This window comes from Ipomoea triloba, chromosome 12 (genome assembly GCF_003576645.1).
Source record: "Ipomoea triloba cultivar NCNSP0323 chromosome 12, ASM357664v1".
Classification (NCBI taxonomy): domain Eukaryota; kingdom Viridiplantae; phylum Streptophyta; class Magnoliopsida; order Solanales; family Convolvulaceae; genus Ipomoea; species Ipomoea triloba.
In genome coordinates, this window is record NC_044927.1 from 14,356,960 (window position 1) to 14,380,348 (window position 23,389).

General features: G+C 31.9%; 3 protein-coding genes across 3 annotated transcripts; 1 reads left to right on the top strand and 2 right to left on the bottom strand.

Moving 5' to 3' along the window:
- The first annotated feature begins 11,232 nt into the window (after positions 1 to 11,232).
- Positions 11,233 to 13,573, top strand: LOC115999414 (zinc finger CCCH domain-containing protein 39-like). Its single transcript, XM_031239263.1, has 3 exons — positions 11,233 to 11,302; positions 11,830 to 12,536; positions 13,323 to 13,573. The coding sequence occupies exons 2-3, from the start codon at positions 11,840 to 11,842 to the stop codon at positions 13,571 to 13,573; spliced, it is 948 nt and encodes a 315-aa protein (XP_031095123.1). The 5' UTR covers positions 11,233 to 11,302; positions 11,830 to 11,839.
- A 268-nt stretch (positions 13,574 to 13,841) lies between these two features.
- On the bottom strand, positions 13,842 to 20,615 carry LOC115999415 (G-type lectin S-receptor-like serine/threonine-protein kinase At1g11330). The gene is made up of 9 exons (XM_031239264.1): positions 19,958 to 20,615; positions 19,244 to 19,435; positions 17,134 to 17,288; positions 16,897 to 17,035; positions 15,253 to 15,407; positions 15,016 to 15,154; positions 14,563 to 14,800; positions 14,277 to 14,427; positions 13,842 to 14,156 (listed from the first exon to the last, which is right to left on the bottom strand). The coding sequence occupies exons 1-9, from the start codon at positions 20,613 to 20,615 to the stop codon at positions 13,842 to 13,844; spliced, it is 2,142 nt and encodes a 713-aa protein (XP_031095124.1).
- Positions 20,616 to 21,117: 502 nt separating this feature from the next.
- Positions 21,118 to 22,785, bottom strand: LOC115999416 (receptor-like serine/threonine-protein kinase SD1-7). The gene is made up of 2 exons (XM_031239266.1): positions 21,840 to 22,785; positions 21,118 to 21,317 (listed from the first exon to the last, which is right to left on the bottom strand). The coding sequence occupies exons 1-2, from the start codon at positions 22,783 to 22,785 to the stop codon at positions 21,118 to 21,120; spliced, it is 1,146 nt and encodes a 381-aa protein (XP_031095126.1).
- Positions 22,786 to 23,389: the final 604 nt, after the last annotated feature.

A 23,389-nucleotide genomic window follows, 5' to 3' on the forward strand; every position in this document is an offset into this window, starting at 1 on the left:
GAAAATGAATATACTTAGGGGCCGTTTGGTTCGGGTCATCTGAGATTACCTAGGTAATCTGAGTCTGGTAATGTTATATTACCTTGTTTGGTTCAAGTTATGAGATTACCTGGTAATGTTATATTACCTCAAAGCTGATGTGGCGGTAATGTTTCAAGGTAATGTGATTACCCCCGTTTTTTTAGGTAATCTTAGATTACCTTGAATTATTCCAACTTTACCCTTGTTAACTAATCCTTATATAATAATAATAATAATAATAATAATAATAATAATAATAATAATAATAATAATAATGATAACAACAACAATAATAATAATAATAATAATAATAATAATAATAACAACACAATAACATATATAAAATAAATATATGTTTATATAATCAAATATACATGCGTGTATATTTATATATTTACTTTTTTAATATTAAGTATCAATACATTCATACATATAAATAAATAAATGCACACAATAAAGACACACACATATATATATATATATATATTAAGGACATTATAGTAAATTGATCCATATACCCTAAAATATAACCCTTAACCAAACAAAGTAATATTATATTCCACAATCCAAACCAAACACATCAGGTAATCTTACATCCCCAAAATCTCACATTACCTTCCTGAAGGTAATCCTATTACCTGGGGTAATCCAAGATTCCGTGAACCAAACGCCCCTTTAAAGTATAAAAGTATAATTACACATATATAAGTGTAATTGACTAATAATAATTAGCTAATAATTATTATGGTAATTAAGCTAAACATTGATCGTTGAATTTATTTTTATAATAATTATAATTAAATTATTTCTCATTTTTCCCATATATATTTTAGTAATAATATAATTACATAAGTCATATTACTTATAGATCTTCGTAAGATAATTGTAGACAAACAAATCATATATTATTCAATTAATTGAGTAATACTTTTGCACTAATCTTATAATCAAATAAATTTACATGTTCAATATTAGAGTTTTTTATAATTTCATCTTTATTTTTATTATCCCAATATATAATAAAAAAAATTATCCGCACGGGTAATTGGACAATTATTTGTTATAATTCAAGCAAGGACAACATCATAAAACATAATCGATCCAACCAATTTCATCAATTGCGCTATATAATATTCGATGTTATAATTTATATAATTGTATATCGATACAAATATTCTTAAAATATTATAACAAATCCATTCCGTGCAACGCACGGGCGAAAATACTAGTAATAATTAAAAATAGATTTGTAACTCCCAATTACCTCTTAAAGATAAGATATTTATACATATATTACATAAAATATATTTTATTTTTGGCATTTTTGACATATGTATAAATATATATACGTACCAACCATATATCATTTATATACCAATAGTAATAATAATACTAATAATAATAATGATAAAGGAGTATACATATACATACGTACCAAAATAATAATAATAATAATAATTAATGATGATGATGATAATAAAGATTCAAATGGATTTCAAAAAAATAAAAGGTTCTGATGGCTTGATGGTTAAAATCTTAATATTCCAAAGATAAGGTTTAAGGTTCAAAACTTCACATGAAAGCAAAATAATTAATATTATTTTTTTCCAATTAAATAATTATTTTCCTTAGCAAAAATCAGGGTGTCACACTCTAGTTCGTGACTGACTAGTTCCTGCCTCATCAAATCTTTGTTTCTTGGCAATTTCTTTAGATCTACCCATCCTACAAAATTTTTACAATTAACAATAATTCATAAAAACAATTGGTTAGTTGCACATTTCTTCCAATTTCACAAAACAAATTATGCCAAATATGTTTCGAAATTTTCGAAAATAGGGGCTAATATTTTTGAAAATTTTGTCATAGTTTCCCTTCTTTTTTGATCAATTCTTATCATAAAAATGTCAACAATATAGTTCAAAAGTCAACAATGTCAACATAGAAGTCAATAATTTCAAAAAGTCAACTTCATCTTCTTCCCCAATTCAAAAATTAGGGTTAAAAATTGAAAATGCAATTCACCAATGTAGTATGTGTAATATCAAATTGATGGCATATATATGTTCTATAACAAGTTTCCACATCAATTTCATCATATCATCAAGAAATCAAACAAACCCATTTGGATTTTCATGGTGTTCACACTAGGGTTCAAAATTTGAGTTCAATCTAGCAAATTAATCACAAAGAATGGAAGAAAGCAATGAAATAAAGTTCTTTGATGCATTTCTAACCATTATCAACATTCAAATCACACAAAATATTGCAAGATAATGTAGGATAGAGTTTCATGAATTTAATCTTCAAAACTAAAAAATAACCATGGAAATAGCTTTAAGAAGATGTTTTTACCTTGTGTTGATGTTCTAACCTTTGAAATATGTAGGAAAAGTGAAGAATAATGAAATTTTGCTCAAACCTTGCTTAGGGGTAGTGTTTTGGCGTGGAGAAGAAGAAGACAATTGGGTTTTGGGGATAAAATTTTGTGGTTCGGCCTTAGCTTTATGGTCACACCGATTTGTCTCGTCCACGCGCCCTTCACGCGTGGATGGGATCATGGATGAACACTGGAATTCATCCACGTGCCCTCCACACGTGGGGGACACGTGGACATTGTTGTCCCGCATTTTCCTCCGATTTTCGGTTTTTCCTTTCACCTTTTGTCCATTTTTGGCTCAACCGTAGCATTATTTCGACCATCAACCCTACAAATTAGTCTCCCAAAAACATATACCAACAAAATATTAACAAAGAATAAAAAAAAAAAAACAAAACAAAACAAAACAAAACAAAACATAAAAACGACACAAATTTATTAAAAGACCTTGGGTTGCCTCCCAAGTAGCGCCATGTTTTACGTTTCTGGCTAGACGCAACGTTTCTCCTTTCATCTCAACCATATTCCTTTGTCGTTGGTTGGAAACATTTTTGAATCCATGTGTTTTTCCATACCAACTTTTCATTTTCCCATCTCGATTTGGTCTTGGTTTTCACCTTGACCATGGTTTTCAATTCTTCATCCTTCTTTTCAATTCTTTCCTTTCCTTTTTTCTCATTTTGTCCATCAAATCTTAAGGCAATTTCGCCCGTGATCACATCAATCAAAGCACGGCACATGGCTAAGAATGACCTTCCAAGGATTAAAGAGCCAAAGGGCTCAACCCTTCCCATCTCGCAAACAATAAAGTCAACTGATACTTTTGATGATTATGCATGCTTAGGCAAAGAGACTTCAGCTTTAGTGACTACGGGTAACCCCGTAAATAAGGGTGACCCGGGAGCTTTTGTAGTTCCTTGTTTCATTAATAACATGGACTTTCCAAATGCTCTCACCGATCTCGGAGCTTCCATCAATTTAATGCCCTTATGTTTGTTTGAGCAACTGAGCCTACCATGATTATGATACCCCGTAATAAATTATTCCGGAATTACCCTCCATGATTATTTTCTAAAATTAAATCCATTGTTTCTTGTGAGCCCACTTCTTGAATTAAGAATATTTCCTAAGGTAATTCTAAATCAAAAGCCCAAATCCTTATGCTTGTATATATATATATATATATATATATATATTGTTTCTAAGACATTTAATTCCTAATATTATGGGCTTTCTCCTTATTCTATGTATTCATTTATTTAAGAGATGAATCATTTGGCCCAATAATTATTCTTGTACATATAATTGTTATATATAAATATTCAAGCCCATTCTTTATTAAATCTTCCACCCTAATATATACACATATGTATATATGTATTGAAGTATATATTCAAGACTTAGCCTTATCTAGAGATCACACACTCTCTCTTTCCTTACTCTTCTTCACGCCATTTCCTTCAATTTATCCTTCAAAGATTGGTCTTCATTTCATCTTCAAGATTTCAAGCAAAGATCCTTCTTTTATTGTTCTACAAGAAAGATCATGGTAAGATCCTACCTTTTTCTTGTATTTCCTCCCCTTTGTTGACTATCTTTATGAACTCTTTCCTTCTTCTTCTTGTGGTGGGTTTTGGGTTGATAGATGATCAAGAGGTGATGGTTGCTAGGATGAGCTTAGGGTTGATGGTTGCTTGTGGATTGATGAGCTTCAAGATGTAATCTTCCATGTTACACTAAAACCTACTTTCACTCATGAATCTATGAATATTATTTGGTGTTTGGAATCCTATGGAATTTCTTGGTGTTTTAGCCTTTGTTTTGTGGATCTGTGAACCTATCTTGTGGATTATTGGACTTGTGTTCATTATCCTTTCATTATGATGAGTATTGGTATTTATTGTTATGGATTCGATGTATTGTTTGGCTTCTGAGATGTGAAATCTGTGTAATCTGATCATATTTCGTATTCTGAAAATGAGTATCGTGTATTATGTTCTGGTCTGGGAGTTGGTGTGTGGGGAATGCACTTGCGGTGCACTTGAGCGGTATAATGTGTCCCGTCCAAGGGTTCCCCATGTGTCCGACGGTAGGGGGTGGCAGAGTGTGGGCTTCCGCCGAAGGGTTCCGCTTCCTTCATGCGGAGTGGTGTGGCGGACTTGGGCGTTCCGTCCCTGCGATCCGTGAGTTGGAGTGGTTTGGGGTGGCGGGCCAGTGTGTTCCATTACCTTGCTCCTTCAGTTCATTTCTGGTTCTGTTCTAGTAGCTATTTTATTGGTCTGTTGACTCTGTTGATTCATCTTTGATTCTGGAATGTGTCCTGAACATATTGTTGAGTATTCCACTTTGGTTGTTTAGTATTTATTCATGATCTTTGGTCATTTATCTTGACTTATTGAGTTAGTATTGTTGGTTGATTCCTTGGTTATTATCCTGAGTATGTACTGTGTTCATATCCTGAGTTGAGCACTGTTGGCGGAGTAATTTCTTTTGGGAATGAATCTGAGCTTGGTATGTGGAGACCTTGAGTCCTTATGAGTATCTCTTGGCTTGTTGAGTCTTTAATAACCTTGGGAAGTGGTTGGTGGAATTACGGTTTTATTTGTGGTTGGTGTTATGAGATGAATTGTATGGGCATTGTATGCCTCTGTGTTTGGGCTTTGTGCCTCTGTGGTGATGGGCATTGTATGCCTCTGTGATTGGGCATTGTATGCCTCTGTGGTTGGGCTTTCTGCCTCTGTGATTGGGGATTGTATGCCTCTGTGGTTGGGCTTTGCGCCTTTGTGATTGGGCATTGTATGCCTCTATGGTTGGGCTTTGTGCCTCTGTGATAATGGGCATTATATGCCTCTTGGTTGGGCTTTATGCCTCTGTGATGTGATAAAGGTATGGTGGTTTGGTATGGTGGTTTGGCATGGTGGTTTAGTGGTTTAGTGGTTGTGGATTGGATCTTATCCTTTGCATTGTGGTTTTGGGGTCACTCTGAGAGAGTGATGTGAGATTGTGTTGGTTGGTTTCATTGTGGATTATTCTGTTGGACTTGTGATTCAGTTGGTATCTTGTTATAGACTTGTTGTCTTATGCATTCGTACATGATGTTAGATTCATTTGGAGGAGTCTTTGGTTTGTGACTTATTCAACTTGTTGTTGTTGAGTCATCTGGTTTAAATAAAGAACAGTTTCGTTGGTGCGTATAATATATTCTATACGTGTGTATAAACCTACTTACAAACCCTACTATACTATGTATTTTCTCACGAGTGTGAGTGGTTGATTTCTTAGCATTCCTTTGCTAATGTTTTCCTAAACTGTTTTCCAGGTATGAATTAGTATGAGCCGAGAGCGCGCTAGTGATAGACCTGCTTCATGCTATGCTTAGACTAGTGAACCTGTTTTAGACGTTTTCGGGCCTGTGTGCCTTAGTTTATGGTTTCTATATTTGACTATTACAACTATCTTTACTTTATGGATTAGTATTATGGAATTTAGCATGTGCATCTAGAGTTGGATTATTCTAGATGTGGCATGACACCCGTTTGATTATTAGTATGCTTCCACTTTGTTATATTGTTAGTTCTGAGATTGCTAGCTTTATGTTAAGTTTATGCCAATCTCAGCGTGAAAAAGTTAGGGGTGTCACAATGTTTAAAACCGACAAGGCTTACAGTTCGCCTAACCGACGGAACCACCCGGTATCCGAAAGGACTAGCGGAGGATGTGCTTGAGAAAATAGGAGAATTTTTAGTCCAAACTAATTTTATCCTAATTTAACTCTATCTTTTCCAATTGAATTTTATCCTAGTTTTAATCTTGCTTTCCCTTTAATCCAAAATACCAAAAAAATTCTAGTTTCAATCCCAAACCAAATATGATTTACTTGGATCCTTATGGATTCCAAAACCTTGGTGCCTAATCTAAGTGTCAAATGCAATACACCTAATTTAACACATCTTTCCCAATTGAATTTTATCCTAGTTTTAATCTTGCTTTCCCTTTAGTCCAAAATACCAAAAAAATTCTAGTTTCAATCCCAAACCAAATATGATTTACTTGGATCCTTATGGATTCCAAAATCTTGGTGCCTAGAGTTTAGGTAACCGCTCTTTACGCGCCATAAACCCCAATCCTTAGTCGAACGACAATTCATACATATTTTCATATCACCACCACACTCTGCAACCATCATCTTGGTCAATGTTAGTCCCTATGCAACAAATGTATTAAGAACAACGTATAGTAACCGTGCTGTCTATTTACACCAATGATACCTCTCTCCCATTCGCTAAATCCATGTCCATTCGCGGCAACCAAAACTCTAACTTGGAACACATATATTTTTTTAATCCAAGTACAGTTAAGGATGTATCTCCCTTCCATTAAAAGAGAAAATACTTCCTTTAAGATTTTCATTTTCCATGCTAATAACACACATGTATTTCCCATCTACATGGAGAGTTGTCATCCCTGCGGTCTTCTCCCACCACAACTGTCATACACTACTACAATCACATATCACCAAAACAATCAGAATTTATAAAGATGATTTTGCGTAAAGATGGAAAATAAATAAATATTATGTTTAATTACACAAATTTTAGAATAAATGGGATTCTTGTTTTATTTGTTTTCTATCTTTACACAAAATCTTCCTTATAAATTCAATATATTATTGGTTGTTTTAATAAGCTTAATATTATTAAATTTGGACGGTTAATTATTAATATCCTATTTGGTTCCATTATTTTCGCACAATCTTCCTTTTAAAATTCTCGATACTACCAATTCTTTACCATTGTTTCTTTTAAAGCGAAATAACCTTATTATTAATAAAATTTTGGACGGGAAACTATGCAAGAGAATTTTATTTTTATTAATAGTATAGATAAGATAGTATAGATTATATATTAAATATTAGTATTTATGAATATAATTAATCAATTATAAGATTATTAAATTAAATATTATATCAATTTCAATTTTGGGTAACGGTCGTGATCCCCTAGCAATCTAGCATATATATCAATTGCTTATATTAGTTCGTGATCCCCTAGCGTATAGAATTGAATAATGGCTGAAAATATAATAAGCATCCAAATACTCTCGACTTCCATTCCTGTTTTCTACCATATATACGGAATTAAAAAATGTAAACAAAATATGTACCCTTTATATGGAAATAGGTCAAAATAGAGGATAACTATTATGTAATATAAATATTGTAATATATTAGTAAATATATGCTTACTGTATATAATAAATAGTTAAAAAATGACAAATTTACCATGAATATCAATTACTAATATAAATTACCGAATACGCTAATGTTATATTTTTTCCGAAAAAAAATTTCTTACCATGAATATCAATTATTGCATGTATAAATTATTATATATTAAATAGCCGTATTTTAAAATAGGTAAAATATTATTGATTAGCACAATTGGATGTGTGTGTAATATTTATATTTATATTTACATAATAATGAGATTACCATGATTTTGGAAAGTATATTACCGTGAATTATGTTATTACCGTGAGAATTACAGTACAATTTATGTTCACCGTGAGAATTAGGTATAATTTGTGAAATTGGAAACAATATTACCAATTAATAGATATTAGTTTATTTCCACTTAACATTTTCTTACTAGTTATTTATACTATTAAAGTTGAAGATGAGGTTTTTACTTTTATTAATAGAAAGAAAATAGATAGATTATTGATTTTCATTCCTTATCCTATTTTATTTATTGATATTTTTAATAAACACCATTTAAGAATGAATATACTCTATATTTATTATTCTGTTTCAGTACGAAAAAATAAAGTTATGTCATTTAATGTACTTATTATTACACTCTCTATCCCATTTTATTTACACTTTTTTTTTTGAAAAAAATGCATTTTACTTGTATTATTTACTCTTCATTGTGCAAATTAATTATTTTTCTTTAACATGAATATCAATTTGTATATATTAAAATTATTATTATTATTATTATTATTATTATTATTATTATTATATACTAAATATTAGTATTACTGGATATAATTAATCAATTATAAGATTATTAAATATTACATCAATTTCAATTTTGCGTAGTGGTCGTGAGCCCGTAGCATATATCAATTGCTTATATTAGTTCGTGATCCTCTAGCGTAGTATACAGTAAATAGTAAAAAAAAAAAAAACAAAAAAAAAAATTCTTCTGAACAACTGATAAGTATTCTACATATTCTTAATAATATTTAGTAAATATATTCTTACTCTATTTAACATAACTTTAATTTTTTTATTTTCTTTAATATTTTTTATAACTTTTAAATTTAAATTTTTATATCTAATAATATTTTGATGTCTTCTCAAAATATAAAATTTTGATGTAGTTTACAAATATTTAAATTTTATATAGTAAAACTTGACTAAACTAAATATTGAAAAATACAAAATTGTAAATTTCTTGAGGGGATATATTAGTTACCAATTATTTAATCGATATTATCTTGAATTTTCACGTAAAGTCTACTTATTTGTAGAAGATAATATATGCTTATTTATATTCATTCATGTTTCCAGAAAAATATAAATAAATTTATATTCATACATAATATTACCAATTAAGCTATTATGTTATTACCTAATTAATATGTATTTTCTACACGGTATTATGTTTTTACGTTAATACGTGAATATAAAAATAATATTACAAATTAATAAATATTAGTTAATTTCCAGTTTACATTTTCTTACCAAATAAGTTTTATTAATTATTTGACCAATAAAATATTTAATTAATTGACTACAAAAGTTTGTGTGGGAAAATGAAGTAGGTGAATTTTACTTTTATATATAGTATAGATATAGTCATATAGATTTGGTCCTGTTTGGTAAATAATTAGCCTATCATCCAATTTTGGCTTATTTGACCACTATTAGTTGTTTGACTTGGTTAAAAAATCAATATAAGTGTTTGGTTAATAAGCTTTTTGTAACTCCAAAATACTAAAATTCAAAATGCTACTCAAAGCAACTTTTTCAATTAGCTTTTTGAGAAAAGAAATTATACGAAACAGCTATCAGCTAACAACTAATTTACCAAACACTTTTCTACAATCGGCTAATGTTATCAACTAATCATAGATTCTGACCCAATTAGCTATCAGCTAACAGCCATTTACCAAACAGGGCCTTTATACCCCTTAAATGTTTGATTACTTAAAAAATTGAGTCAAATTTTGTATTTTTCCCTATTTTCTTTTAAAGATATGTGATGAATATTTTATCTTATAAATCACTTATCAATTTTTTTAAATATGAATATGAACAAAATAAAAGAATAATATAAATTTAGCCTTGTTATGGATACTATTATATAAGAATTTAGGGGTTGGTAGGTCAGAGTTCAATTTCTTGAATTACCTCCACCAATAATTTTTCGAACAAGTAAGGAGTCATTAAGTTTGGAGTTAAAAATATGAGGATAATACATTTCATATGTGTTTAATGTTTAGGTTGATGCTTTACAAGAGAAATAATAATACTTTGATGAACAGACATTGTATTGTAATAGAGTTAGTAGTACTAAAAAGACAATGCTTTAATTGGTGTTAAGGCTAAACACATCCCTGCAAAGCTGCAATTTTTAGCATTGCATGGTGAGATATAATTAAAAAATATTTTAATTTTTTTTAACGAGGATGTGGATTACAAGTTTGCAACCCCTATTTCATCGTACAAAAATATGTCTCATGTGGAAACTTTTTGTACATTTAGTTATTTATTCTTTTTTTTTAAAAGATAATTATTTTATTTGTTAATGTGATGTAAAAGTGAGATTACTTTTGAAACTGAGAAAGTATTATAAAAATTTAGTATCCGTTTGGAAAGCAAAAAAATAACTTTTGAAAAATGAATTATTTTCTAGAAAACATTTTCCTTTTCCATGTTTGGCTGCACAGTAAAAAATTTTCTAGAAAATGAATAAAATTGTGCAATTAAACATTTTAAATATTTTATTTAGAAAATAAAAATATTTATAATAATATTATTTATCAAAAAAAAATAATAAAAACTGGTTTCCAGCGGAAACTAGAGCTATGGGGCCGGAAACCTTGTTCTGAATGTGGTGAAAAATAACTTCCGCCAAATTTTGATGGAAGTCATTTTTTGCCAAAATGACTAAACTTTCTCTAGTCAATGAAAAATGTTTTCCGTTGATTAGACTTTCCAATTGCATCCAAACACTGGAAACACGAAAAATAATTGTCATAAATTATTTTCTAAGTTTTAAACACAACCTTAGAGAAAATAGTGAACTAATTGTAAATTTAATGATGTGAAAATATGACTATTTTTTTTTTTGAAAACGACTATTTTTTTTTTATATATACTATAAGAGAGTATTATAGCAATAAAGATAGCCTAAAATGGTCAATATTAGCAATGAAGGTTGAGGTCCCACAACAAAAATAAGAAACGTAAAGAAAAGATTTGTAAGATAATCCTATAATTATTAATTTTCCATATAATTAAGATTTTGGAGACTGTTTTGGGGTTTAGCCGTTTCTGGGGTTTTAGGGTTTCTGGATACAATCTATTTTGGTTTTTAATCGTCAATTAAGCTGCCGCTAGGGCTTCCATTTATCTTCATTTTTAACGTTTACGTAATTAAAAAAAAAAAAAAAGAAGTCCAACCTTTTAAAAGAAAAAGGATTTACTGATATTTAAGGACAAATATACACACGTATGTATAAACACCAGCATACAGTTCAGAACTCTGATCAGTCCTTTTTATTCAAATTTCAACCTCGAGTTTTGATGTTTTCTTCCAAAAGAATTAAGTTTTAGCGGAGACTTTCATCTGGGCGTTCTTGAAACTGATCAAAACGACATAGTTTCAGGTTTGCTTGCCCTGCATTGCTTGAGTTTCTGTGCTCTCATTTTGTTTTAGCCGCCAATTTTGATATGGGAATTTTAATTTTTTTTCAGAATTAGTCGGCTGGTCATTCCCGATTGATCGTTTATTCTTAATGTGATTTTGTTTTTCTTCATTGAAATGCCAATGAAAAAATATATATTAAGCATTGTCATTCTTAGGGAAGTCTGGCTTTGGTTAGATTTTTAGTTCTTTTCCCTTTTGAAATTAATCTTCTGGTTGTTCTTCATTGATCATTTATCTTTATATGCTTTTTTTTTTTTGAGTCTTTTTGATGTGAGAAATTTTAAATTATGAAAATTGTTGGTTCTTGGTTCTTCATTGTTAAGTCTGGCTTTGGTTATAAACATAATTTAGTGCTATTAATTATTGTTTATAGTCATTGTTTTGAATGGATTAGTATTTGTTATGAATTTCTCTGGTTAGAGTTTTTTTTTTTTTTTTTTTTTGTTTCCATGTCAAAAATTCAAGCTTTACTTAATACTTCATCAGGAAGAAGAGAATGAGCTTTCCTGATCCTCCTCCACCAATACTACTGAACCAAGAACAGTCTGAGTTGAATCCTCAGTTTGATCATGCACCGCCATTTAAAAGACGGAGGAATTCAGAAAACAACCAACTGAGTTCAGCCTCTTTCCCACCTATGAATCCGAGGGTTAATTTGCCAAATGTTCCGGGAAAAGGATCCGGCCATATATTTTATAAGACACGCCTGTGTGCAAAGTTTTTGGAAGGGAAGTGTAGGAATGGTGAGCATTGCACATTTGCTCATGGTGCTGATGATCTGCGAGAGCCTCCTCCCAATTGGCAGGATCTCGTCCGTGAAAAGGACAGAGTTGCAGGTAGTTGGAATGATGATCAGAAGATAATACCGAGGGTGAAAATTTGCAAGTTTTACAATGGTGAGGAGTGTCCGTATGGAGAAAACTGTAATTTTCTTCATGAACGCCCACCAAAATTTAAGAGTGATATGGTGAAAGATCATATGGAAAGTTCTGCAATAAGCATAGCAACTACAAATTCTATCACGGCAAGGCGAAGTGGTTCTGATCAGCTTGAGAGTCACAAGCATGCAAGTGTTGATCTAGACATTCATCGACCTAAACTTGCGTTTTGGAAAACAAGGCTATGTAGCAAATATGAGATCACGGGCCAATGTCCCTTTGGAGAGAGGTGCCACTATGCTCATGGAAAATCAGGTAAGTAAACGATGTCTGTATAATTACTTCTGAATTGCTGGTTTTTATCGTTAATCTGTCCAGCAAGATTATCCCTTCCTTATTGCTTATTTCAGAACAATTGTCATTATTTGTCAGTAATACACAAAATTCATTTCATGTTTGATATGAAGAAAACAGAAGGTAATTGCTGGATAAGAGTGAGATGGCGTGAACTAATCATACTGAAACAAGAATGATGTGCATTGAAACGAAAATGATTTCTAACCCTTGCAATCATTTGCATTACAAATCATTAACATTGTTGAATGCTTTATTGATGTTGGCAAATTGTCTTTCTAGTTCTTTAAACATGAATATCCAAAAATAGAAGCCATTGGATTCATCATGCAAATTTGGAACCTGTTCATTTTATTTTAATTTTGGCCGCTGTGTAGGGTAAAAAACGACCGCCATTCTGGTCTGTGTGTGTACTATGGTGGACAGCCTGGTTCATAAAACATTATGTAAACCATTTAAGAACATGAGTACATTTGATTTTTTGTTTAACATGAACCTATCTTCATATCTACGCTTTACTTGCATATTAATGCTGACTTGTTACCTTTTGTTTTCCATAAAATGTCAAGCTATACATCTAGGGCACAACTGAGAACTAACACCACATAAACACGGCCATCTTTCACCAAATCTATGTTCTTTGTCCTTCGAAGTAAACTGATGTTTTCTTGTCGCAATGTAAACTGGTATTTGGATGTTCCCAGGCTCTAAAAGTCTGATCCGATGCTTGAACATATGTGTTGACAGAGTTGCAGGCATTCAGTGGCAGAAGTGACACTGGGGAAGCAACAAACTTTCCCACCGTTCCAATCGAGCCTCTCTCTATTGCCGCAGGCGATTCATTTTGCCGCGCTAATCAAGTGGCTTGGAAAGATGAGCCAGGGGGCAAGAAGTTTCATATATGGAAGTTGACAAAGAAAATCAGTGGAATTTATGCTGATTGGATTGATGAAGCAAATCCACCTCACCTTTTGTATGATTCTGAGATTCTGAGATAGTCCTGTTTTGAGTCTGTTTCTCATTTCAGTATACATCCCCAAGGGATAATAAGCATTCAAGTAAAAGATGGATCTCAATAATAGATGATTGGCAAATGCTCATTTTGTATTAAAAATTGGACAGTAGTTTTTCTTATAGAGAAGCAAATTACTGTATTATTTTGGAATATACACCATAGGTACATGGATTTTCAAATATTACTTTCTATCACCAAAAGTCTAAAAGACGTTAGTTCAAGTATGAAGGTCACAGATTTCGTGTGTATGTTCATCGACCTTGAACTCTAGAAATAGTCACCTCATTACTACTACAACTAGGTTTTGTACTTCTTGAACAATCACCGTTCGATTTATTAAGGCCTATGACAGCAGAAAAAGCTGGTTGTCGAGGAGTAGGAAGATCGGTTGATTCTTGCATAATCATAGATATCACATCTGACATTTCTGGTCTATCTTCCGGAATTTCTTGAACACATAGCAAACCTAATTGCGTATACCTCGTGGCTTCATCTTCTAAAACTGTTTCGTGTATTGTGAAATCTACCAATTCAATAGCTTTTCCCTCGCACCACAGTTGCCATGCCTAAAATTTATTAGTAAATTGTCTTCAGTGCAATCACTTCAATTAAAATGGTAACAGAAAACAAAGAACAAAAGATGAAAGAGATTGAGAGAAAATAATTGGTTAATCATGGATACTCACCTGTCCAATTAAGTTTGAAACACGATTTGGATTATAGAATCCAATATTCTTTTTTCCACTTATAATTTCAAGTGTCATGATTCCAAAGCTAAAAACATCTGATTTTACAGAGAAAAGTCCGTCCATTGCATACTCGGGAGACATGTAACCACTATTTCAAAACATATTAAAAAGTATGTAATTAAACATATATAGGCATAGAAGAAGTACATTAGAATGCATCCAATTGAGCATATATTCTATGACTATGAAATTAAACAAGGGAAAAAACAAACAAATAACTTACTATGTCCCAATAATTCTTTGGGTTATTGCTCGAGTTTCGTCATCTCCAAAGATTTTGGCAATGCCAAAGTCAGAAATCTTTGGGTTCATGTCTTTATCTAATAAAATGTTGCTTACTTTTAAATCTCGATGTATGACTCTTAATCTAGAATAAGTATGGAGATATAAAAGCCCTTGAGCAATTCCTTGGATGATGTTAATCCGTGTTTTCCAGCAAAGCAATGCTCGTAATGTTGGATCTGTTTGAAATATATATTAGATTATTAGATATCTCACAAGTCACAAATCATTAAAAGTAATTGTTAATAATAGGAGGGACAAAATTTTCTAAGAATATGAGGATAAGTAAAAATAAAGGTAAGATATGCATGTTGACGCGCACCAAAAAGGATTGAATCCAAGCTCTTATTTGATAAGTACTCATATATTAATATGCACTCATTTTCTTCCATACAACAACCCAGTATCTTAACTAGGTTTCGATGTTGTAATTTTGATATCAAGACAACTTCATTATGGAATTGCTCAACTCCAAGTCCTGACAATTTTGATAGCCTTTTTACTGCAATTTCTTCTCCACTTGCCAATTTACCCTAATCCAAAATTCTAGTTAGACAAAATAAACCTTGATCCATCTAATCATGTGATAGGGCATGAGTATAATAAAATTATTCATAGCAAAGAGATGTACCCAATATACAACTCCAAAACCTCCTCGACCAAGCATGTTTTCTTTCGAGAAATAGTCTGTTGCAATTTTGATAGTCTCTAAACTATACAATGGTAACTCGTTATCCCCTTTCTCAATGATTTCTACATCTTGTTTTGCTGTTAATTTACTCTGAGCTGAAAACATGTAATAGTATTAATAATTAGTCGTATCCACTATGACATTCTAATTTATATAGCATCTAAAATTTACAAGATTTTGTTGTCGAGTCACATCAATTTATAATTTTAAGTTATATATTATAAACTAGTTTTATACGCGCATTGCGCGTATAGGTTAATGCCCAATGTTTATATTTAAATAAATATTTGAAAGTATATCAATGCAAGATTATATAGGAGAAGTTTATACATTGGTAATTGAATGTCGAATTTTTTATTTAAATATCTAACTCAAAGTATATGAATCCAAGATAATATAGAAAATTCATTATAATTATTAGTAAAATAAATGTTTGCAACCTTGTAAAATCGATAGTCTAAATATTTGGTCTAAAAATTATAGTCTAAATAAATACTACTTTTCATTTGAATTTTTCTAAGTGCTCTTAATTTTCTTTTGAGTAACATTGTCATTGTCTTCATCTTTACTATTTGTTCTCTTCCTTTTTGTTGGTAGTGTGTTATTTGCAATTCGGTTATTGTTGGTAGCATAGATGACAACGTCATGCAATGAGATTATGATATAAGAGCTATGGACTTTCCTTTAGGTGTTCTGCTTGGGGTTCATTTGGTTCAACCATTATTGTTGAATGAGTTATTGTGGATAAAGAAATCTCTAGTTTAAGAAAAAAGATTAAATAAATTAATAAAAATTTGAAAATTTAAAATATTATGCATTCCAAAGATATTAAAAGGTAGTTTCTCGCTTCAATTTGCTGGGTAATGTGTTATTTGAGTACTTTCATTGTCAACAAATCCCCCAAGTAATTAATATGATTGGTCTCAAACTATTCTTTTTTATTTTTTTCATGGTATTAAAAAAATACATATGTATCATTTTTTTGTGTAACTACTAATTTATTTAATTAACTACTAAAATAGAGTGATTCCACTTCATCAATTTGTTGGGTTATTATTTGAGTACTCTCTTTGTCAACCAATCCCCAAGTAGTTAATATAATTAGCTTCAAATTATTTTTAAAAATTTTTTCATAGTATTAATAAAATACTTGGTAAATAAATATATAACATTATTTTGTACTATAACTTTGATATTTAATTACAAGATATTGTAAAAATAAAATAATGGACAATGTAAAGAATATCAATTGATAAATTTAAATGTAAAGAATCTTTGCATGATAGAAAATAAAGACAATATAACTAATGAAATTATTTCTTTTATTTAATTTAATATTTTGATAATGAATAATTTTTTCAAATAAAGGTATTGTAGACACATAATTCTGAATTAAAGGAATACATATGTATCATTTTTTGTTGTAGTTACTAATTTATTTAATTTAATAAGAGTNTCTAAGAATATGAGGATAAGTAAAAATAAAGGTAAGATATGCATGTTGACGCGCACCAAAAAGGATTGAATCCAAGCTCTTATTTGATAAGTACTCATATATTAATATGCACTCATTTTCTTCCATACAACAACCCAGTATCTTAACTAGGTTTCGATGTTGTAATTTTGATATCAAGACAACTTCATTATGGAATTGCTCAACTCCAAGTCCTGACAATTTTGATAGCCTTTTTACTGCAATTTCTTCTCCACTTGCCAATTTACCCTAATCCAAAATTCTAGTTAGACAAAATAAACCTTGATCCATCTAATCATGTGATAGGGCATGAGTATAATAAAATTATTCATAGCAAAGAGATGTACCCAATATACAACTCCAAAACCTCCTCGACCAAGCATGTTTTCTTTCGAGAAATAGTCTGTTGCAATTTTGATAGTCTCTAAACTATACAATGGTAACTCGTTATCCCCTTTCTCAATGATTTCTACATCTTGTTTTGCTGTTAATTTACTCTGAGCTGAAAACATGTAATAGTATTAATAATTAGTCGTATCCACTATGACATTCTAATTTATATAGCATCTAAAATTTACAAGATTTTGTTGTCGAGTCACATCAATTTATAATTTTAAGTTATATATTATAAACTAGTTTTATACGCGCATTGCGCGTATAGGTTAATGCCCAATGTTTATATTTAAATAAATATTTGAAAGTATATCAATGCAAGATTATATAGGAGAAGTTTATACATTGGTAATTGAATGTCGAATTTTTTATTTAAATATCTAACTCAAAGTATATGAATCCAAGATAATATAGAAAATTCATTATAATTATTAGTAAAATAAATGTTTGCAACCTTGTAAAATCGATAGTCTAAATATTTGGTCTAAAAATTATAGTCTAAATAAATACTACTTTTCATTTGAATTTTTCTAAGTGCTCTTAATTTTCTTTTGAGTAACATTGTCATTGTCTTCATCTTTACTATTTGTTCTCTTCCTTTTTGTTGGTAGTGTGTTATTTGCAATTCGGTTATTGTTGGTAGCATAGATGACAACGTCATGCAATGAGATTATGATATAAGAGCTATGGACTTTCCTTTAGGTGTTCTGCTTGGGGTTCATTTGGTTCAACCATTATTGTTGAATGAGTTATTGTGGATAAAGAAATCTCTAGTTTAAGAAAAAAGATTAAATAAATTAATAAAAATTTGAAAATTTAAAATATTATGCATTCCAAAGATATTAAAAGGTAGTTTCTCGCTTCAATTTGCTGGGTAATGTGTTATTTGAGTACTTTCATTGTCAACAAATCCCCCAAGTAATTAATATGATTGGTCTCAAACTATTCTTTTTTATTTTTTTCATGGTATTAAAAAAATACATATGTATCATTTTTTTGTGTAACTACTAATTTATTTAATTAACTACTAAAATAGAGTGATTCCACTTCATCAATTTGTTGGGTTATTATTTGAGTACTCTCTTTGTCAACCAATCCCCAAGTAGTTAATATAATTAGCTTCAAATTATTTTTAAAAATTTTTTCATAGTATTAATAAAATACTTGGTAAATAAATATATAACATTATTTTGTACTATAACTTTGATATTTAATTACAAGATATTGTAAAAATAAAATAATGGACAATGTAAAGAATATCAATTGATAAATTTAAATGTAAAGAATCTTTGCATGATAGAAAATAAAGACAATATAACTAATGAAATTATTTCTTTTATTTAATTTAATATTTTGATAATGAATAATTTTTTCAAATAAAGGTATTGTAGACACATAATTCTGAATTAAAGGAATACATATGTATCATTTTTTGTTGTAGTTACTAATTTATTTAATTTAATAATATCATTTTTTGTTGTAGTTACTAATTTATTTAATTTAATAAGAGTAATTTTTGTTGTAGTTACTAATTTATTTAATTTAATAAGAGTAAATAGAGTGAGAAACTTAATTATGTCAAATTTGATTGAGATAAATAGAGTGAGAAACTTAATTATGTCAAATTTGATTGAGATGAGGTTCGAACCTAAGACATTTCTTATAGAAATTAATGGGTAAGTTAAAAGTTAAACGGAATATTAACGGAGAAGATAATATTTAACGGAAAACTTAACGGATAATCATAAAAATAAGGTTAAATTAGGTAATCTCTATTAATAATATTAATCTGAATTATCTTAACCATCTATTTGATTAAATAATTCATCTGAACCATCCATTTGATTAAATAATTTGACCGCCATTTTTTCTACCCATTTTAGGCCTAACTCTCTTTGGCTCTTATTAGTATAGTAGATATGATTTTTTTTACCAAGGTGTACAAAGAAGAACCCACATCCATATTTGTGAATTATACATTGCCCAAATGTCTTTTCCCAAAAATAATCTTAAGGAAATTCAAAATTGTACATGCAATCAAAGTAACAAGAAATTATTAGGTACCTCTACGATAGCCCCTTCTCCTTTTGAAACGGTTGAATAGGGAGACGGCTGAGAGGGCAATCACAATTGCAACCACCAAGCTCACTATTGCTGCAAGCTTCCACCTCGCCAAGTGCTTCCTCCAATTCCAAGTCCGGCCGGCAAGGGTTGCCGGAGCTATAGCCGGAGCAAGGGAAGAAGCAGGAGGGGGCGCTACAATATTAATATGTGACAATTACCCTTGTTAGGATCAACTGTTTATCACTAAGCTAAAAGTTATAGTCCTATGGACTTAGTCCTTATCCGAACAATTCTCTAGTAACCTATTGCTAGATTTGGTCCTTTCAGAATTACTTTCTAAACAAATTTGATGGAAAAGAGTTAATAACATATGAGGTCATCTGAATATAATGATTTTGTCACGTTTAGTTTTAAACTTTCAAATTGACTACTCGTAGTCTTTCTAATTTCAAATTGTTACCGTTCTTGGTCCAAGTTAACAATGCATGATTTTTCAAACTTTCAACCGTGGTCCTCCCGAAAGGATATAAATGGTTAAAATTTAATAGTTGAAGGACTAGTTAATTTAAACCAGGGATTATAACAATTTAAAAGTTTAAGGAGTACAATTAATGGAATAAAAGTTTAGAACTAGATGTGACAAAAGCAGTAATATGGGTATTACTTCGGATGAAAAACACAGGCTAGCTGTACAGCTAAAGGTAGAAAACTCACCCTTCTTACTAGTAGCAGAGCAGCCGCCGGACAGGGCAACTCCACGGCGGAGCGCTTCATCAGGGTCACACACGACCACCGCCAGTGGCTCAACAGTTTTAGTCGTCGCGTTCCAGATGAACGCGTCGATTCCTCCGCGGGAGTTTAGTCGAATGAAACTGTATCCATTTCCCAACTGAGAGCCACCGGAAAGGCTAAAATAGGCCTTTTTGGCATTGGAGTAATTGGTCATGTTGGCACCGGAACCCGCCGGAAAATCAAGAAACGTGAAATTTTGGCGCTTCCACTCCCCACTTCCCCAATAAACAACCCCTCTTCGCTTGATAATCAACTCGTTTGGCTGGTTTGGATTCACCCCCAACTCAAACTCCCCCGGAGAAGGATTTCCATCGCTTATCCACGACGTGAGGACGCGATTAGACGGCGTTTGTGTATCAATGCCTGACAGCCCAAGCTTCATCCCGGGGAAGAAAACGTTGCTAGGATGTTCAAAACTCTGCCAACAAAAATGGCTTCTGTTTGGCGATGTCAGAACTAAATTCCCATCGTCACGCAGAGTTGCACTCGCGCTGTTAAACACCGAACTCTGCCTATCGTTCACCACAAAGAACTTGTCGCTCGATCCGTCGCCGACTATCAGCCGCCCATTCCCTTCCATTTTCAAGAAAAGGCTGCCGGAAAATATCTCATTGGCNGAGTAAATAGAGTGAGAAACTTAATTATGTCAAATTTGATTGAGATGAGGTTCGAACCTAAGACATTTCTTATAGAAATTAATGGGTAAGTTAAAAGTTAAACGGAATATTAACGGAGAAGATAATATTTAACGGAAAACTTAACGGATAATCATAAAAATAAGGTTAAATTAGGTAATCTCTATTAATAATATTAATCTGAATTATCTTAACCATCTATTTGATTAAATAATTCATCTGAACCATCCATTTGATTAAATAATTTGACCGCCATTTTTTCTACCCATTTTAGGCCTAACTCTCTTTGGCTCTTATTAGTATAGTAGATATGATTTTTTTTACCAAGGTGTACAAAGAAGAACCCACATCCATATTTGTGAATTATACATTGCCCAAATGTCTTTTCCCAAAAATAATCTTAAGGAAATTCAAAATTGTACATGCAATCAAAGTAACAAGAAATTATTAGGTACCTCTACGATAGCCCCTTCTCCTTTTGAAACGGTTGAATAGGGAGACGGCTGAGAGGGCAATCACAATTGCAACCACCAAGCTCACTATTGCTGCAAGCTTCCACCTCGCCAAGTGCTTCCTCCAATTCCAAGTCCGGCCGGCAAGGGTTGCCGGAGCTATAGCCGGAGCAAGGGAAGAAGCAGGAGGGGGCGCTACAATATTAATATGTGACAATTACCCTTGTTAGGATCAACTGTTTATCACTAAGCTAAAAGTTATAGTCCTATGGACTTAGTCCTTATCCGAACAATTCTCTAGTAACCTATTGCTAGATTTGGTCCTTTCAGAATTACTTTCTAAACAAATTTGATGGAAAAGAGTTAATAACATATGAGGTCATCTGAATATAATGATTTTGTCACGTTTAGTTTTAAACTTTCAAATTGACTACTCGTAGTCTTTCTAATTTCAAATTGTTACCGTTCTTGGTCCAAGTTAACAATGCATGATTTTTCAAACTTTCAACCGTGGTCCTCCCGAAAGGATATAAATGGTTAAAATTTAATAGTTGAAGGACTAGTTAATTTAAACCAGGGATTATAACAATTTAAAAGTTTAAGGAGTACAATTAATGGAATAAAAGTTTAGAACTAGATGTGACAAAAGCAGTAATATGGGTATTACTTCGGATGAAAAACACAGGCTAGCTGTACAGCTAAAGGTAGAAAACTCACCCTTCTTACTAGTAGCAGAGCAGCCGCCGGACAGGGCAACTCCACGGCGGAGCGCTTCATCAGGGTCACACACGACCACCGCCAGTGGCTCAACAGTTTTAGTCGTCGCGTTCCAGATGAACGCGTCGATTCCTCCGCGGGAGTTTAGTCGAATGAAACTGTATCCATTTCCCAACTGAGAGCCACCGGAAAGGCTAAAATAGGCCTTTTTGGCATTGGAGTAATTGGTCATGTTGGCACCGGAACCCGCCGGAAAATCAAGAAACGTGAAATTTTGGCGCTTCCACTCCCCACTTCCCCAATAAACAACCCCTCTTCGCTTGATAATCAACTCGTTTGGCTGGTTTGGATTCACCCCCAACTCAAACTCCCCCGGAGAAGGATTTCCATCGCTTATCCACGACGTGAGGACGCGATTAGACGGCGTTTGTGTATCAATGCCTGACAGCCCAAGCTTCATCCCGGGGAAGAAAACGTTGCTAGGATGTTCAAAACTCTGCCAACAAAAATGGCTTCTGTTTGGCGATGTCAGAACTAAATTCCCATCGTCACGCAGAGTTGCACTCGCGCTGTTAAACACCGAACTCTGCCTATCGTTCACCACAAAGAACTTGTCGCTCGATCCGTCGCCGACTATCAGCCGCCCATTCCCTTCCATTTTCAAGAAAAGGCTGCCGGAAAATATCTCATTGGCATTAGAGACCCAAATGGTGGTTTTAGCGTTGGCACCATACATGTACTGAATGCCCAAATACAGGTCATTTTGGGTTCCCTGTCGTCTGAGGAACTGTAAACGGAAGAGCTTATTCTGGGATTCCAAGAATGTGAGGGTCCCATTTCGCCCGTCGCTGCTAAGGACCTCATCGGATAATAGCGTGTTTTTTGCGTGAGAAACTACAGCAATCAAAGCAATGTAATTAAGGAGGAGTATGAAGGAGTGCAACATTTTCAAATTGTTAAAAGAAATATGAATAAGTGGATGGCCTATATAAAAAACAAGTACTGAAATCTTTGGTTGACCCACCTCCCAAGTCGTGTCTTTGGTCCTAAAGTATCATAAATGTATAATGAATGAAAAACTTTTACAATGCGTTTGGTTGGGATGAGGGAATTAGGATGGAAAAGACTTGTAATTTGGTGGAATTGTAATTTAATGAATAAAGTAGGAATTAAAATTATAGTGTTTGGTATGCAGAAATAGGAGTACAGGGAATTGAAGGGTAAGAAGTGACAAAATGACTAAAATGTCCTTAAGTTGTGATAGATGTTGTAGTAATAGTAGTAGTAATAATAATAATGATAATAATAATAATAATAATAATAATAATAATTCTTTCAAATAATAATAATAATTTATTATTATTATTATTATTATTATTTCAAAAAAAAAATTAAAAAGACAAGGGTATGAGAAGAGAGACAAAATTGTCTTTACACCAATATACTGCCCATCTTCTCCACCGAAGTGCAATTCATGGGGGGTACCCCATGAATTGCAATTCATCATTTGGAGGGAATTGCAATTCTGCGGAATTGCAATTCCCTCCAAC

Bases quoted from the DNA above. Each gene is read 5' to 3' on its own strand.
- LOC115999414 (XM_031239263.1), top strand. From the start codon at position 11,840: ATGAGCTTTCCTGATCCTCCTCCACCAATACTACTGAACCAAGAACAG. The intron at 12,537-13,322 runs GTAAGTAAACGA...ATGTGTTGACAG, and splicing joins CTATGCTCATGGAAAATCAG to AGTTGCAGGCATTCAGTGGC.
- LOC115999416 (XM_031239266.1), bottom strand. From the start codon at position 22,785: ATGTTGCACTCCTTCATACTCCTCCTTAATTACATTGCTTTGATTGCT. The intron at 21,318-21,839 runs GTGAGTTTTCTA...TTAATATTGTAG, and splicing joins CTCTGCTACTAGTAAGAAGG to CGCCCCCTCCTGCTTCTTCC.
- LOC115999415 (XM_031239264.1), bottom strand. From the start codon at position 20,615: ATGGAAGGGAATGGGCGGCTGATAGTCGGCGACGGATCGAGCGACAAG. The intron at 17,289-19,243 runs GTACCTAATAAT...ACATGTTTTCAG, and splicing joins GAGAAGGGGCTATCGTAGAG to CTCAGAGTAAATTAACAGCA. The intron at 14,801-15,015 runs GTATGGAAGAAA...TATTTCAAACAG, and splicing joins AGTTAAGATACTGGGTTGTT to ATCCAACATTACGAGCATTG.